General features: G+C 26.4%; 13 protein-coding genes and 24 non-coding genes across 37 annotated transcripts, besides 1 other annotated feature; 14 read left to right on the top strand and 23 right to left on the bottom strand. All coding sequences in view use genetic code 5, as the record gives it.

Annotated features, from left to right (window-relative positions):
- Positions 1 to 949: a sequence feature (control region; A+T rich region).
- Positions 950 to 1,739, top strand: KEG44_r01. Its single transcript has one exon. It is a non-coding gene; the product is annotated as a s-rRNA (ribosomal RNA).
- Positions 1,740 to 1,811, top strand: KEG44_t22. The gene has a single exon. It is a non-coding gene; the product is annotated as a tRNA-Val (tRNA).
- On the top strand, positions 1,812 to 3,144 carry KEG44_r02. Its single transcript has one exon. It is a non-coding gene; the product is annotated as a l-rRNA (ribosomal RNA).
- KEG44_t21 lies at positions 3,145 to 3,209 on the top strand. The gene has a single exon. It is a non-coding gene; the product is annotated as a tRNA-Leu (tRNA).
- A 10-nt stretch (positions 3,210 to 3,219) lies between these two features.
- Positions 3,220 to 4,159, top strand: ND1 (NADH dehydrogenase subunit 1). Its single transcript has one exon. A coding segment is annotated over exon 1 (940 nt).
- Positions 4,160 to 4,174: 15 nt separating this feature from the next.
- On the bottom strand, positions 4,175 to 4,241 carry KEG44_t20. Its single transcript has one exon. It is a non-coding gene; the product is annotated as a tRNA-Ser (tRNA).
- Positions 4,242 to 5,376, bottom strand: CYTB (cytochrome b). Its single transcript has one exon. A coding segment is annotated over exon 1 (1,135 nt).
- Positions 5,377 to 5,900, bottom strand: ND6 (NADH dehydrogenase subunit 6). Its single transcript has one exon. A coding segment is annotated over exon 1 (524 nt).
- A 2-nt stretch (positions 5,901 to 5,902) lies between these two features.
- Positions 5,903 to 5,968, top strand: KEG44_t19. The gene has a single exon. It is a non-coding gene; the product is annotated as a tRNA-Pro (tRNA).
- On the bottom strand, positions 5,969 to 6,033 carry KEG44_t18. Its single transcript has one exon. It is a non-coding gene; the product is annotated as a tRNA-Thr (tRNA).
- A 2-nt stretch (positions 6,034 to 6,035) lies between these two features.
- On the top strand, positions 6,036 to 6,332 carry ND4L (NADH dehydrogenase subunit 4L). The gene has a single exon. The coding sequence runs from the start codon at positions 6,036 to 6,038 to the stop codon at positions 6,330 to 6,332; it is 297 nt and encodes a 98-aa protein (YP_961391.1).
- ND4 (NADH dehydrogenase subunit 4) lies at positions 6,326 to 7,666 on the top strand. Its single transcript has one exon. It carries the CDS (start codon positions 6,326 to 6,328, stop codon positions 7,664 to 7,666), a length of 1,341 nt encoding a protein of 446 aa, YP_961390.1.
- Positions 7,667 to 7,732, top strand: KEG44_t17. The gene has a single exon. It is a non-coding gene; the product is annotated as a tRNA-His (tRNA).
- A 15-nt stretch (positions 7,733 to 7,747) lies between these two features.
- ND5 (NADH dehydrogenase subunit 5) lies at positions 7,748 to 9,467 on the top strand. The gene has a single exon. A coding segment is annotated over exon 1 (1,720 nt).
- On the top strand, positions 9,468 to 9,532 carry KEG44_t16. Its single transcript has one exon. It is a non-coding gene; the product is annotated as a tRNA-Phe (tRNA).
- An 18-nt stretch (positions 9,533 to 9,550) lies between these two features.
- Positions 9,551 to 9,617, bottom strand: KEG44_t15. Its single transcript has one exon. It is a non-coding gene; the product is annotated as a tRNA-Glu (tRNA).
- Positions 9,618 to 9,685, bottom strand: KEG44_t14. Its single transcript has one exon. It is a non-coding gene; the product is annotated as a tRNA-Ser (tRNA).
- Positions 9,686 to 9,750, bottom strand: KEG44_t13. Its single transcript has one exon. It is a non-coding gene; the product is annotated as a tRNA-Asn (tRNA).
- Positions 9,751 to 9,761: 11 nt separating this feature from the next.
- KEG44_t12 lies at positions 9,762 to 9,825 on the bottom strand. The gene has a single exon. It is a non-coding gene; the product is annotated as a tRNA-Arg (tRNA).
- A 7-nt stretch (positions 9,826 to 9,832) lies between these two features.
- Positions 9,833 to 9,897, bottom strand: KEG44_t11. The gene has a single exon. It is a non-coding gene; the product is annotated as a tRNA-Ala (tRNA).
- Positions 9,898 to 10,249, bottom strand: ND3 (NADH dehydrogenase subunit 3). The gene has a single exon. A coding segment is annotated over exon 1 (352 nt).
- On the bottom strand, positions 10,250 to 10,314 carry KEG44_t10. Its single transcript has one exon. It is a non-coding gene; the product is annotated as a tRNA-Gly (tRNA).
- A 9-nt stretch (positions 10,315 to 10,323) lies between these two features.
- COX3 (cytochrome c oxidase subunit III) lies at positions 10,324 to 11,112 on the bottom strand. The gene has a single exon. The coding sequence runs from the start codon at positions 11,110 to 11,112 to the stop codon at positions 10,324 to 10,326; it is 789 nt and encodes a 262-aa protein (YP_961387.1).
- ATP6 (ATP synthase F0 subunit 6) lies at positions 11,113 to 11,789 on the bottom strand. The gene has a single exon. A coding segment is annotated over exon 1 (677 nt).
- Positions 11,783 to 11,944, bottom strand: ATP8 (ATP synthase F0 subunit 8). Its single transcript has one exon. The coding sequence runs from the start codon at positions 11,942 to 11,944 to the stop codon at positions 11,783 to 11,785; it is 162 nt and encodes a 53-aa protein (YP_961385.1).
- On the bottom strand, positions 11,945 to 12,011 carry KEG44_t09. The gene has a single exon. It is a non-coding gene; the product is annotated as a tRNA-Asp (tRNA).
- Positions 12,012 to 12,082, bottom strand: KEG44_t08. Its single transcript has one exon. It is a non-coding gene; the product is annotated as a tRNA-Lys (tRNA).
- A 4-nt stretch (positions 12,083 to 12,086) lies between these two features.
- Positions 12,087 to 12,776, bottom strand: COX2 (cytochrome c oxidase subunit II). The gene has a single exon. It carries the CDS (start codon positions 12,774 to 12,776, stop codon positions 12,087 to 12,089), a length of 690 nt encoding a protein of 229 aa, YP_961384.1.
- A 4-nt stretch (positions 12,777 to 12,780) lies between these two features.
- KEG44_t07 lies at positions 12,781 to 12,846 on the bottom strand. The gene has a single exon. It is a non-coding gene; the product is annotated as a tRNA-Leu (tRNA).
- On the bottom strand, positions 12,847 to 14,381 carry COX1 (cytochrome c oxidase subunit I; the record flags this gene model as incomplete). Its single annotated transcript has 1 exon — positions 12,847 to 14,381. A coding segment is annotated over one exon (1,535 nt), but the record flags the coding sequence as incomplete, so codon positions are not given.
- Positions 14,380 to 14,446, top strand: KEG44_t06. The gene has a single exon. It is a non-coding gene; the product is annotated as a tRNA-Tyr (tRNA).
- Positions 14,447 to 14,491: 45 nt separating this feature from the next.
- KEG44_t05 lies at positions 14,492 to 14,554 on the top strand. Its single transcript has one exon. It is a non-coding gene; the product is annotated as a tRNA-Cys (tRNA).
- Positions 14,547 to 14,615, bottom strand: KEG44_t04. The gene has a single exon. It is a non-coding gene; the product is annotated as a tRNA-Trp (tRNA).
- Positions 14,616 to 14,625: 10 nt separating this feature from the next.
- Positions 14,626 to 15,648, bottom strand: ND2 (NADH dehydrogenase subunit 2). Its single transcript has one exon. It carries the CDS (start codon positions 15,646 to 15,648, stop codon positions 14,626 to 14,628), a length of 1,023 nt encoding a protein of 340 aa, YP_961382.1.
- On the bottom strand, positions 15,649 to 15,717 carry KEG44_t03. Its single transcript has one exon. It is a non-coding gene; the product is annotated as a tRNA-Met (tRNA).
- A 66-nt stretch (positions 15,718 to 15,783) lies between these two features.
- Positions 15,784 to 15,852, top strand: KEG44_t02. The gene has a single exon. It is a non-coding gene; the product is annotated as a tRNA-Gln (tRNA).
- On the bottom strand, positions 15,850 to 15,915 carry KEG44_t01. The gene has a single exon. It is a non-coding gene; the product is annotated as a tRNA-Ile (tRNA).

The following is a 15,915-nucleotide window of genomic DNA, read 5'->3' as shown; positions in this document are numbered from 1 at the left end:
GAATGAAATTAGCTTATTTCAAATGAAATAAGCTGTTTTCATCTAATTTTTTTTTTTTTTTTTTTTTTATACTTACATTTAAGTGGTGTATGTAACTTAAATGTAAATATATGTTTTAATATTTAAATAAATAAAAAAAGTACAGTTTTAAAAATAAATTTTTATGAATCTAGATAATTTAAAATTCCAATATAGACATTTCCGAGAATTAAAAGATCAACTTCATATAAATAGATAAATGATTATAATAAATTTATTTTTAATATTAATTTATAACAATGTTTATAATGTTAGATTATATTATATACTAATAAATTGATAATACTGTTATTCATCTATGAATCTTAAGGTTTTTTTTTATATGAATATAGATATCTATTAATTAATTAAATATTTATATACATATATATATATATTAATCTTAACTTGGTATATCGTTTATTTATTTTTAATATTTATATAATTATAAAAAATAAATATTCATCTAAAATAAATATATGATAAAGTATTTATAAATAAATTTAATATTTATAAAATTTATTATATAAAAAAAAAAAAAAAAAAAATTAGATGAAACTTAAATATTAATTAAATTACTAATGATCAATATGATTTTTTTTTATTATTTAATTTAATTATTATTTCAATTTATATATTAATTTTTTTTTATTATTTATATTATTATAATAAATAATATTAATTTTAAAATTAAATTAAAAAATTAATAATAAGATTAAATGTAGTTAATTTTTATAAAAGGTTAAGTTTCATCTAATTTTTTTAATGAAAAACGGTATATTACTTAGGGGGTAATTGCTGATCAGGAGATACTACTAACTCATTTTATTTAAGTTTAATTTATTTTTTTTTTTATATTGACTTATTTATGTTATTTAATTTAATGTTTATGTATATTATTATTTAATATTATTTTAGAATTTAATTAATATTAAAGTTTTATTTTGGCTTTGAATTTTATTATTGATTTATTTTATATGTAAGTTTTTGCGTGTATTTTTGCTTATTTAAATAGTAAGTAAAATTTAATTATATTCTCAGTAAATAGTATTATTAATCAAAGAAATTTGGAAATAGTAATTTCATAGAGTATTGGCTAAATTTGTGCCAGCAGCCGCGGTTACACAAATAATACAAATAAAATTTGTTCAGTGTGAGTTAAAATTTATTATATAAAAATAATATTAGATTTATTAGGTGAAATTTTAAATTTAAAAATTTTTTATTATGAAGGTTTTGAAGCTTGTAAATTTTATTTATAAACTAGGATTAGATACCCTATTATTTAAAATGTAATTTCATTCACTAAGGTAGTAGTAGTTATGTTCTTGAAACTTAAAAAATTTGGCGGTATTTTAGTCTATTCAGAGGAACCTGTCCTGTAATTGATAATCCACGATGAACCTCACTTAAATTTGTTTTTCAGTTTATATACCGTCGTTATCAGAATATTTTATTAGAATAATAATTTTCTATAATTCTTATAAGAATTTATATCAGATCAAGGTGTAGCTTATGTTTAAGTAGAGATGGGTTACAATAAATTTATTTAAACGGATCTAATTTTGAAATGTTTAGTGAAGGTGGATTTGATAGTAAAATTTTAAAGATTGTTAATTTGATTTTAGCTCTAGAATATGCACACATCGCCCGTCGCTCTTGCTATTAAGGTAAGATAAGTCGTAACATAGTAGATGTACCGGAAGGTGTATCTAGAATGACAATTTAAAGCTTATTTAGTAAAGCATTTCATTTACATTGAAAAGATTTTTGTGCAAATCAATATAAATTGATCAAAATTTATTTATTATTTTATTTTGCTTTTAAATTAATATATTAAAAATAATTATATAGTTAAGTGTTTTAGTAATTTTTAATGAAAAAATAATATTAATAATAGTCGATTAGTATTGTGAAAGATAATTGAAATATTTTGAAAAATTTTTGTGTTAAAAGAAGATTTAATTTATTGTACCTTGTGTATCAGGGTTTATCAAATAATTAATATATATATTATTAATCTCGATTTTATAAGAGTTAATAGTTTATTAAAGTTAATGTGTCAAAATTATTTTAAATAAACTATTAGAAATGAAATGTTATTCGTTTATAAAGGTATCTAGTTTTTTTAGAAATAAATTTAATTTACAAATTTTTGATTTTTTAGTTATTTATTTAATTGAAAAATTTATTTATTTGAATATTTTAAGGGATAAGCTTTAAAATAAATTATTAAAAATTAATAGTGGTAATATAAAATGTATGCTTAGAATTAGCAATCATTATAAAGTTTGTTATAAATTATTTTATAAATTATATTATTTATTATATTTTAATTTATTTATAAAAATTTTTTTATGAATTATATATAAAAAGGAATAATGATAGAATTAGTATATTTTTTTTGTTTATGTAATTTTATATGATAAGTTTATATAAAGAACTCGGCAAAAATTTTACCCGCCTGTTTAACAAAAACATGTCTTTTTGAGTTATTTTTAAAGTCTGACCTGCCCACTGAAGTTATTTAAATGGCCGCAGTATTCTAACTGTGCAAAGGTAGCATAATCATTAGTCTTTTAATTGAAGGCTGGTATGAACGGTTGGACGAGGTATAAGCTGTTTCATATAAATTTATAATAGAATTTTATATTTTAGTCAAAAAGCTAAAATTTAATTAAAAGACGAGAAGACCCTATAAATCTTTATACTTTACATTGTTTAAATTTTTTAGATTAATTTTATTTTTATAATTTAAAGTATTTTGTTGGGGTGATATTAAAATTTAATGAACTTTTAATTATTTAAAATCATTAATTTATGAGTTATTGATCCATTAGTAGTGATTATAAGATTAAGTTACTTTAGGGATAACAGCGTAATTTTTTTGGAGAGTTCATATCGATAAAAAAGTTTGCGACCTCGATGTTGGATTAAGATATATTTTTAGGTGTAGCCGCTTAAATGTGAAGTCTGTTCGACTTTTAAATTCTTACATGATCTGAGTTCAGACCGGCGTAAGCCAGGTTGGTTTCTATCTTTAATATACTATAATATCTTAGTACGAAAGGACCAGGTATTAGAATAATAATATTTTATATTAAGAATATGATTAATATATTATACACTATTTTGGCAGATTAGTGCAATAAATTTAGAATTTATTTATGTAATTTATATTACAAATAGTACTTGTTTTTTATAGAATTTATTTTATCAATTATTGGGAGTTTAATTTTGGTAATTTGTGTTTTAGTTAGAGTGGCTTTTTTAACTCTTTTGGAACGGAAGGTTCTAGGTTATATTCAGATTCGTAAGGGACCTAATAAAGTAGGGTTGATAGGAATTCCTCAACCTTTTTGTGATGCGATTAAGTTATTTACTAAGGAACAAACTTATCCTCTTTTATCAAATTATATTTCTTATTATTTTTCTCCTATTTTTTCTTTATTTTTATCTTTGGTTGCTTGATTATGTATTCCTTTATTTGTTAAGCTGTTTTCATTTAATTTAGGTTTGTTATTTTTTTTATGCTGTACTAGTTTAGGCGTATACACTGTTATAATTGCTGGTTGATCTTCTAATTCTAATTATGCGTTATTAGGGGGTTTACGGGCTGTGGCACAAACTATTTCTTATGAAGTTAGAATAGCATTAGTTTTATTATCTTTTGTATTTTTAATTGGAAGTTATAATATTTTAGACTTTTTTTATTATCAAAAAAGTATTTGATTTTTGGTAATTTTATTCCCTATTAGTTTGGTTTGATTTTGTATTTGTTTAGCTGAAACTAATCGTACTCCTTTTGATTTTGCAGAAGGTGAATCGGAGTTAGTTTCTGGATTTAATATTGAATATAGAAGAGGGGGTTTTGCTTTAATTTTTATAGCTGAATATGCTAGAATTTTATTTATGAGTATGCTATTTTGTGTAATTTTTTTAGGTTGTGATGTATTTAATGTTATATTTTATGTTAAGTTAACATTTATTTCATTTGTTTTCATTTGAGCTCGGGGGACTTTACCTCGTTTTCGTTATGATAAATTAATATATTTAGCTTGAAAGAGTTTTTTACCTTTTTCATTAAACTTTTTATTATTTATTATTGGGTTAAAGTTAATGTTGATTTATTATATGTGGTTAATAGAATTTAGTAAAGTCAATAGAAAGGTTGATTTCTATCTTATGTTTTCAAAACATATGCTTGTTCAAGCTCATTAACTAATTAATTAAATTGTCTCATCATTTATTTACTAATGGGTTAATGATGTAATACAAGAAGTAAATTACAGTTAAGATTTGTCCTACTAATACATAAGGTTCTTCTACTGGTCGTGCTCCAATTCATGTTAATAAAATTACTGTGACAACTATAGTTCAAAATAAGATTTTGTTAATAGGGTAGAATTGGATACCTCGAAATTTTCTTAAGTGATAGAATGGAAGAATTGCTAAAATGGCAATTGAGAGGACTAGGGCAATTACCCCTCCAAGTTTATTTGGAATAGATCGTAGAATTGCATAAGCAAATAGGAAGTATCATTCTGGTTGGATATGCACTGGGGTAACTAATGGGTTGGCAGGAATGAAATTATCTGGATCTCCTAATAAATAGGGATTAATTAGTGTTAATAGAATTAGTGCAGCGATTATAATAACAAATCCTACAATATCCTTGTATGAGAAGTAGGGGTGGAAGGGAATTTTATCAATATTAGAATTTAGTCCGATGGGGTTATTAGATCCTGTTTGATGGAGGAATAATAAATGAATTAAGGTTATTGCTAGTACAATAAACGGCAAGATGAAGTGGAATGTAAAGAATCGTGTAAGTGTGGCATTATCTACAGCGAATCCTCCTCATACCCATTGAACTAAATCAATTCCTAAATAGGGGATAGCCGATAATAAGTTAGTAATAACTGTGGCACCTCAAAAAGATATTTGACCTCAGGGTAATACGTATCCTATGAATGCTGTTGCTATCACTAGGAATAAAATTAGTACTCCTACTAATCAGGTAGGAGTGAATAAATAAGATCCGTAGTAGATCCCACGTCCAACATGTAGGTAAATACAAATGAAGAAAAATGATGCACCGTTGGCGTGAAGAGTTCGTAATAATCATCCATAATTTACATCACGGCAAATGTGATTTACACTATTGAATGCTAAGTTGATGTCTGCAGTATAATGTATAGCTAAAAATAATCCTGTTAGAATTTGAATGATTAAACATAGACCTAGTAATGACCCGAAATTTCATCATGCTGAAATATTAATTGGGGCTGGAAGATCTACTAGTGCATTATTTGCAATTTTAAATAAGGGGTGTTGGGTTCGTAAAGGTTTGTTCATTAGTTTATTTGTCGAAGAGGTCCATAAAATAATTTAGTAATTTTTACTACTGCGATTAATGTAATTAATAAATAGTTTATTAATAAAATAGTAATAAAGTTTGTTGGGTAATTATATAGTTTATGGAGACTTAAAGAGTTTTCAGAGACGGTTAAGTTAAAGTTATATAAAGGTTGTATTTCTAAATTTTGGATAAATGAAGATGTAGATATTTTATCTAAAAATGCGGCAATTAGTGTAGTAGTTAATATAATTATTATACAGATAGTTGTTAATTTTATGGAAAGTGAAAATATTTCATTTGATGCTAGGGAAGTTACATAAATGAATAGAACTAGTATACCTCCTAAAAAAATTAAAAATAAGACATATGAAAATCAGAATCTTTTAGCTATTAGTCCAGTAATTAAACAAATTTGTAATGTTTGAATTAATAGTATTAATCCTATTGCTAAGGGGTGATTTATTTGAATAAAAATTAATCTTGAGATTAGTGTTGAAGAATATAAGAAGAGTTGTATAATTTCAGGAGGTAGTTTATTTAAAATATTAATTTTGGGGATTAATGATAAAGTTATTTCTTTTCTCTTGAAGTTTTAAAAGACAAAATCTTATTTTTGGTTTACAAGACCAATGTTTTTATTAAACTATTAAAACTAATGTTAATGAGTTTATATTGAGGATTACCTTGTTTTTTATTTTTAATGGGGATTTTTGTTTTTGTTTCTAATCGTAAGCATTTATTATCTATGCTTTTAAGTTTGGAATATATTGTATTAAGTTTATTTTTTCTTTTGTTCATTTACTTAAATTTAATGGATTATAGAAGATTTTTTAGTATAATATTTTTAACTTTTAGAGTATGTGAAGGTGCTTTGGGCCTTTCAATTTTAGTTTCTATAATTCGTACACATGGGAATGATTATTTTCAATCGTTTAATGTATTACAATGTTAAAATTGATTTTTATAATACTTTTTATTAGTCCTATTTGTTTTATGAATGGTTTATTTTGAATGGTTCAGAATTTATTATTTATTGTAACTTTTGTTTTCATTATTTTAAATTATTGTACTAATTATTTTGTAAATATTTCATATTTTTTAGGATTTGACGTTATTTCTTATGGTCTTATTTTATTGAGATTTTGAATTTGTACACTTATAATTAGTGCTAGTGAGTCTGTTTATAAGTACAATAATTATAAAAATTTATTTTTATTTAATGTTTTGATTTTGTTGATTTTCTTGGTGTTAACTTTTAGAAGAATGAATCTGTTTATATTTTACTTATTTTTTGAAAGAAGATTAATTCCCACTTTATTTTTAATTTTGGGTTGAGGGTATCAGCCAGAGCGTCTTCAGGCTGGGGTTTATTTATTATTTTATACATTATTGGTTTCTTTACCTATGTTGGTTGGAATTTTTTATTTATATAATAATTTAAATACAATGAATTTTTATTTATTGAGTAATTATATATTTAATTATGATCTGCTATATTTATCTTTAATTTTAGCTTTTTTAGTTAAAATACCTATATTTTTAGTTCATTTGTGACTTCCTAAGGCTCATGTTGAAGCTCCGGTTTCAGGGTCAATAATTTTAGCTGGTATTATACTTAAGTTAGGTGGTTATGGTTTATTACGAGTTTTTTCTTTTTTGCAGTTAAGAGGTATTAAATATAATTATGTGTGAGTTAGAATTAGACTTGTGGGAGGAGTTTTAATTAGTTTGGTTTGTTTGCGTCAAACTGATTTAAAGGCTTTAATTGCTTATTCATCAGTTGCTCATATAGGAATTGTTTTAGGGGGTTTAATGACTTTAACTTATTGAGGTCTTTGTGGTTCTTATACTTTAATGATTGCTCACGGGCTATGTTCGTCTGGATTATTTTGTTTAGCTAATATTACATATGAACGATTAGGGAGTCGGAGTTTATTAATCAATAAGGGTTTATTGAATTTTATACCTTCTATAACTTTATGATGGTTTTTGTTAAGAGCTTGTAATATAGCTGCACCTCCTTCTTTAAATTTATTAGGGGAAATTTCTTTGTTAAATAGAATTGTAAGTTGATCTTGGGTTACTATAATTTCTTTATCTTTATTATCTTTTTTTAGTGCTGCTTATACTTTGTATTTGTATGCTTATAGTCAACATGGGAAGATTTTTTCAGGAGTTTATTCATTTAGAGGGGGTAAGATTCGTGAATTTTTTTTATTATTTCTTCATTGATTTCCTTTAAATCTATTAATTTTAAAGAGAGATATTTGTTTATTTTGACTTTAGATCTAAATAGTTTATTTAAAATATTGATTTGTGGTGTCAATGAAATGAGGTTTATCATTTTAGATCGTGAAATATTTATCAATTTGTAGAATTAGATTTTTAATTCTAATTACTATTAGAATTAGTTTCTTTACTTCTAGATTAGTGTTTTTGTTAAACGATTATTCTTTATTTTTAGAGTGAGAAGTTGTCAGTTTAAATTCAACTAGAATTGTGATGACTTTTTTGTTTGATTGAATAAGACTATTATTTATATCGTTTGTTTTGTTAATTGCTTCTTTAGTAATTTATTATAGAAAGGAATATATGAGAGGAGATACAAATATTAATCGTTTTATTATATTAGTTTTAATGTTTGTATTGTCAATAATGTTATTAATTATTAGTCCTAATTTAATTAGAATTTTATTAGGATGAGACGGTTTAGGATTAGTGTCTTATTGTTTAGTTATTTATTTTCAAAATGTAAAATCTTACAATGCTGGGATACTTACTGCTCTATCTAATCGGATTGGGGATGTGGCTTTTTTATTAGCAATTGCTTGAATATTAAACTATGGAAGTTGAAATTATATTTTTTATTTAGAAAGCATGAAGGATAGTATTGAAATAGAAATTATTGGAGCATTAATTATGTTAGCTGCTATAACTAAAAGAGCTCAGATTCCCTTTTCTTCTTGATTACCTGCTGCTATAGCAGCTCCTACTCCTGTATCAGCTTTAGTTCATTCTTCAACTCTGGTAACTGCTGGGGTTTATTTATTGATTCGATTTAATATTTTATTAAGAGGTAGATGGTTGGGAGATTTATTATTGTTGCTTTCTGGGTTGACAATATTTATAGCGGGATTAGGAGCTAATTTTGAATTTGATTTAAAGAAGATTATTGCTCTTTCTACATTAAGACAATTAGGCCTTATAATAAGAATTTTATCTATAGGATTTTATAAGCTTGCTTTTTTTCATTTATTAACTCATGCTTTATTTAAGGCATTATTATTTATGTGTGCTGGAGCTATTATTCATAATATAAATAATTCTCAGGACATTCGATTGATAGGGGGATTGGGAGTATATATACCTTTGACTTCTGGATGTTTTAATGTAGCTAATTTAGCTTTGTGTGGTATGCCTTTTTTAGCTGGGTTTTATTCTAAGGATTTGATTTTAGAAGTTGTTTCGTTAAGTTATATTAATATATTTTCTTTTTTTCTTTATTTTTTTTCCACTGGGTTGACTGTCTGTTATTCTTTTCGGTTGGTTTATTATACTATAACTGGAGAATTAAATTGTGGTTCTTTAAATATGTTGAGAGATGAAGGTTGAGTTATATTGCGAGGTATAAGTGGTTTACTAATAATGAGAATTGTTGGAGGTAGAATATTAAGTTGATTAATTTTTCCTACTCCTTATATAATTTGTTTACCTAGTTATTTAAAATTATTAACTTTATTTGTTTGTGTGGTAGGAGGTGTATTGGGTTATTTAATTTCTAATGTTTCTTTATTTTATTTTAATAAGTCTTTGCATAATTATCTAGTGAGTTATTTTTCTGGTTCTATATGATTTATACCTTATATTTCTACTTATGGAATTATTAACTATCCATTAGTTTTAGGAATAAGAGTATGTAAATCTTTTGATCAGGGTTGGTCAGAATTTTTAGGGGGTCAAAATTTATATAATGAATTAGTTAAATATTCTCAGTATGTATCTGTTATGCACAATAATAATTTAAAGGTTTATCTTTTATTATTTGTTTTATGAATTATTTTCTTGTTTTCATTTTTTTTAATTTTTTATTCAAGTAGCTTAAAATAGAGCATAACACTGAAGATGTTAGGGTAATTGAATAATTCTTGGATGTAGTGTATTATATTTAGTAATTTATAAAAATAGAAAATTTTATTTTTACAATGAAAATGTAATGTTTTTATTAAACTATATAAACAGAAGTACAAATGGAGTTTAACCATTAAAAGATAAAAGTTAGCAGCTTTTTCTTGAACGTCATACTTCCTTAATTGGAGATCAATCTCAGTTCTATCATTAACAGTGATAAGCCTCTTTTTGGCTTCAATTAATATTTAGTTATAGAATAAGGGCATAAAATACCTAAGATTAGGTCGAAACTAATTGCAATAAATCGCTTCATATTCTGAGCTATAAGGTAGATTGATATTTCAATACTTTTTGAATGCAAATCAAATGTTATAATTAACTACAACCCTAATTTGATCAATTTAATATACCTTGGTTTCATTCATGGTATAGTCCAATAATTAAGATAATAATAAATACAATACTTGTTGTAGTTCATATAATGATGTTAGAAATTGAAATAATTAAAATTATAGGTAAAATAAGGGCAATTTCTACATCAAAAATTAAGAAAATAATTGTAATTAAAAAAAATCGAAGTGAAAAAGGTAGTCGTGAAGAAGACTTGGGATCAAATCCGCATTCAAAGGGGGAACATTTTTCACGATCTGTTAGTGCTTTTTTTGATAAAATGGAAGCTAGAGTTATAACTACACTGGTGATGATAATTAGAATTGATGCTATAATAGTAATTGAAAAAATTATCTATACTACTAATTAGTAGACCTTATGATTGGAAGTCAAATATACTTATATACTATATAGATAAAAATTAATTATCCTCCTCATCAATAAATTGAAATATAAAGGAATAATCAAACAATATCAACGAAGTGTCAGTATCATGCAGCTGCTTCAAACCCAAAGTGGTGAGTTTTAGAAAAGTGGTTGTTTAAATGTCGAATTAAGCATACTAGAAGAAATGTTGTTCCAATTAATACATGAATTCCGTGGAATCCTGTTGCTATGAAAAAAGTAGAACCATAAACTGAGTCTGCAATGGTAAATGGTGCTTCGATATATTCATATGCTTGTAGAATAGTAAAATAGACTCCTAAGAGAACTGTAAAAAATAATCCTTGTGTTGCTTGAGAATGATTACCTTCTATTAAACTATGATGTGCTCATGTAACAGTAACTCCTGAAGATAATAAAATGGCTGTATTTAATAGTGGAATTTGGAATGGATTAAAAGGTTGAATTCCTGCAGGAGGTCATATAGCTCCCAGTTCAATGGCTGGAGATAAACTTCTGTGGAAAAAAGCTCAGAAGAAAGATACAAAAAATAAAACTTCTGATAAAATGAATAGAATTATTCCTCACCGTAATCCTAATGTTACAGGTAAGGTGTGTAGTCCCTGAAAAGTTCCTTCTCGAGATACGTCTCGTCATCATTGATAAACTGTTAAAATAGTAATAATATTTCCTAATGCAAACAATGAAATATCGTATTGATGGAATCATTTTACTAATCCTGAGACAGAGGTTATAGCTCCAATTGCTCCTGTTAAAGGTCAGGGACTATAATCTACTAAATGAAATGGGTGGTTTGAGTGTGTTGACATTAGTTTACTTCTCTAGAGTATAGTGTACTTAGAACTGCAAATACATATGACTGAATAATAGCAACTGCTGATTCTAGAACTAATAGAGCAATTTGACCAATTAATAATAATGATACAATCGCGTAAGAAAGGGAAGGTCCAGTGTTTCCTAAAAGAGTAAGTAATAAATGTCCTGCAATTATATTAGCTGCTAATCGAACAGCTAAAGTTCCAGGTCGAATAATATTACTAATTGTTTCAATACATACTATAAATGGTATAAGAACTGCTGGGGTTCCTTGAGGTACTAGGTGAGCGAATATGTGTTGTGTGTGATTAATTCATCCATAAAGTATGAAACATAATCATAAGGGTAGAGCTAGTGTAAGTGTAAGTGTTAAGTGACTTGTTCTTGTGAAAATATAAGGAAATAATCCTATAAAATTATTAAATAAAATTAATGAAAATAAAGAGACAAAAATAAAAGTTGATCCTGAATGTCCTGATGGGCCAAGAAGAGTTTTGAATTCCTTATGAAGTGTAATAAGAATTGAATTTCAAAAAATATGTCATCGTGAGGGTATTAATCAGTAGGCAGAAGGAATTAGAAGAAGTCCTAAAAATGTTCTTATTCAATTTAATGATAAATTGAAAATACTTGATGAAGGGTCGAATACAGAGAATAGATTTGTTATCATTTTCAGTTTAAAGAAGTTGTTGAATACTTGCTTGAAATTTCTGATTTAGGTGTTTTAGGAATTACAGAATAATAATTTATTATACTAAACAAGATAAAAGTAATTGAAAAGATAATAAATAAACTTAATCAACCAATTGGGGCTATTTGAGGCACCAAAAAATATTAAATAGTTTAATAATTTTAGTTTGACATACTAATGTTATTTTTTAACTAATTTTTTCCATTAGAAGTAAGTGCTAATTTACTATAAGATGGTTTAAGAGACCAGTACTTGCTTTCAGTCATCTAATGAAAATTATGAATTAGTTCTATTAGTTACTCATTTGATAAAATGATTTACAGGAAGTCTTTCAATTACAATAGGTATAAATCTGTGATTAGCTCCACAAATTTCTGAACATTGACCGTAAAATAATCCAGGTCGGTTTATTAGGAAATTAGTTTGGTTTAATCGACCAGGGGTTCCGTCTACCTTTACACCTAAGGCTGGTACTGTTCATGAGTGAATTACATCTGCAGCCGTTACTAAAATTCGAATTTGTGAATTTATAGGGAGAACTACGCGGTTGTCAACATCTAGAAGTCGGAATCCGTCTGTTGCTAATTCATTAGTTGGAACTATATATGAATCAAATTCCACGTTTATAAAGTCTGAATATTCATAACTTCAATATCATTGGTGTCCAATAGCCTTTAATGTAACCGAGGGTTCATTAATTTCATCTAATAAATATAGCAATCGAAGGGAGGGGAAAGCAATAAATAGTAGTACAATTGCTGGAAGAATCGTTCAAATTATTTCAATAGTTTGACCATGTAAAAGATTTCGGTTAGTATATGAATTAAAGAATAATATAAATATTAAATAACCTACTAATGTTGTAATTATTACTAAAATTATTAAAGCGTGATCATGAAAGAAGGTAAGTTGTTCCATAAGAGGAGAGGCTCTATCTTGAAGGCCAAGGGCAGCTCATGTTGTCATTAGTTTCTAATAAAAGTAAAATACTTTATATATGGAGCTTAAATCCATTGCACTAATCTGCCATATTAGATAATTAGTTAAAAGAGGTAGTTCTGAATAACTGTGTTCAGCTGGAGGGGTATTGTGAAGTCATTCAATTGAAGAACTAAGCTGTATACGGTAGATTACTTGTCGCTGCGTGACTAAACTTTCTCAAATGATGAATAGGAAGAATAATATTCCTAGTAAAGAGATAGATGAACCAATAGTAGAAACTACATTTCATGTTGTGTAAGCATCTGGATAGTCTGAATATCGTCGAGGTATACCAGCTAATCCTAAAAAGTGTTGTGGGAAGAAGGTTAAATTTACTCCGATAAATATGATAATTAATTGACTTTTTAATCATTTAGGATTTAATACTAGCCCTGTAAATAGGGGGTATCAGTGAACGAATCCTGCTATAATAGCAAATACTGCTCCTATTGATAATACATAGTGGAAATGAGCTACTACGTAATATGTGTCATGAAGAATAATATCTACAGATGAATTAGCAAGAACTACTCCTGTTAATCCTCCTACTGTAAATAGGAATACAAACCCTAGGGCTCATAATATGGCTGGTGAATAGTTTAATTGTGTACCGTGTAATGTAGCCAGTCAACTAAAAATTTTAATACCTGTGGGTACCGCAATAATTATTGTAGCTGAAGTGAAATAGGCACGAGTATCTACATCTATTCCTACTGTAAAAATATGATGAGCTCATACAATAAATCCTAATAGACCAATTGCTATTATAGCATAAATTATTCCTAGAGATCCAAATGTTTCCTTCTTTCCTGATTCTTGACTAATAATATGGGAAATTATCCCGAATCCTGGAAGAATTAAAATATAAACTTCTGGGTGTCCAAAGAATCAAAATAAATGTTGGTAAAGAATAGGATCTCCTCCTCCGGCAGGGTCAAAAAAGGAAGTATTTAAGTTTCGGTCTGTTAGTAATATAGTAATAGCCCCTGCTAAAACTGGTAATGATAATAAAAGTAATAAAGCTGTTAATACAACTGCTCAAACGAATAGGGGTATTCGATCAAAGGTGATTCCTGTCGATCGTATATTAATTACTGTTGTAATGAAATTTACTGCTCCTAAAATTGAGGAAATACCTGCTAAGTGAAGTGAAAAAATGGCTAGGTCAACTGAAGCTCCTCCGTGTGCAATAACAGATGATAGGGGTGGGTAAACTGTTCAACCTGTACCAGCTCCGTTTTCTACTATACTTCTTACTAATAGTAATGTAAGGGAAGGAGGTAATAATCAAAATCTTATATTATTCATTCGTGGAAATGCTATATCGGGAGCTCCTAATATTAAAGGAACAAGTCAATTTCCAAATCCACCAATTATAATTGGTATAACTATAAAGAAAATTATTACGAAAGCATGAGCTGTTACAATTACATTATAAATTTGATCGTCACCGATTAAAGCTCCTGGGTGACCGAGTTCAGCTCGGACTAAAATTCTAAGGGATGTTCCTACTATTCCTGCTCAGGCTCCGAAGATAAAATATAAAGTTCCAATATCTTTATGATTTGTTGAGAATAACCATTGTCGCGATTAAATGGCTGAAGTTTAGGCGATAGACTGTAAATCTATTTATAAGAATTTATTCTTTTTAATCATTATATATAAATTTGATCATTAGTAATTTAATTAATATTTAAGTTGGCTTTATAGTCAATAATGACATTAGACTGCAATTCTAAAGGAGTAATAAATTACTAAGGCTTAAAAGATTTATACTTATATTTATAGCTTTGAAGGCTATTAGTTTAATTAACTTAAAGCCTTACACTATAGTTTATAAGAATAAATAAATTATAGAAATTAGGATTAGACTAAATGTAGAAATAAATGATAAAATTAATATTAACTTAAAAGAAATATTGTTAATAGTTATATCAATAGTTCAATTATTTTCGTAATAATTAAGTATAAAAGCTGCGAAACATAATCGTAAGTAAAAAAACAATGTAATTAGTGTTATGACTGTTATAATTGTTATTAATACATATTGACTTTTTAACACTAATAATTGAATAACTAGTCATTTAGGTAAAAATCCAATAAATGGGGGTAACCCTCCTAGTGAAAGTAGGTTTAAAAATAGAATAAATTTAAGGATTTTGGAATTGAAGAATGAATTAAATAATTGGTTAATGTGGAATATTTTAAAGTTGTTGAATATAAAGGTTAGTCTGAATGATAAAAATGTATAAAAAGAAAAATAAATACATCATATTGATTCACTTGCTTGTATGGCTGCTAGTATCCACCCTAAGTGGTTGATTGATGAAAAAGCTATTAGTTTCCGTAGAGAAGTTTGATTAAGTCCACCTAATGATCCTGTGACAGTCGAGGCAATAATTACTATAAAAATAAAAGTATTTAGTGTTGTGTAAGAAATTAATATAAGGGGTGCAATTTTTTGTCATGTTATTAGGGTAAGAGCATTTATTCAAGAAAGTCCTTCTATAACATTGGGGAATCAAAAATGAAAGGGTGCTGCCCCTCTTTTCAGTAATAAGGATGAAATAATTATTAGATTACTATAAGAAGAATTATCTTGAATAATTGGGTAATTATTTAAATACATTATTATAATAGCAAACAGTAGAACTGCTGAGGCTATGGCTTGGGTTAAAAAATATTTTAATGAGGCTTCTGTAGATGTTAAATTGTTATTATTTATTAGGGGGATAAATGACAACAAGTTAATTTCTAGCCCTATTCAGGCTCCTAATCAAGAATTTGAGGATACAGTGATTAGGGTTCCTGTTATTAAGATAAAAAAAAATATAATTTTTGCTGAATATTTAAAAATTAAAAAGAAAAGGATTAGAACCTTTATAAATGGGGTATGAACCCAGTAGCTTAATTAGCTTATCTTTTTATTGAAACCAATATTAAGTTGATTAAATAGATGTATTCTATTATAATTAATACTATTTGTAATAAATATATTTTGGTGTATGATGCACAAAAGTTTTTGATACTTTTAGAAATAGTTTAATTCTATTAAATATAATGAATGCAATACTAATTGCATTATTTACCCTATCAAGGTAACCCTTTTATCAGGCAATTCATT

The sequence above is a fragment of the mitochondrial genome of Bactrocera dorsalis, assembly GCF_023373825.1.
Source record: "Bactrocera dorsalis mitochondrion, complete genome".
Lineage (NCBI taxonomy): Eukaryota > Metazoa > Arthropoda > Insecta > Diptera > Tephritidae > Bactrocera > Bactrocera dorsalis.
The sequence above is the reverse complement of the archived record's forward strand: the minus strand, read 5'-3'. Positions and strand labels throughout refer to the sequence as shown.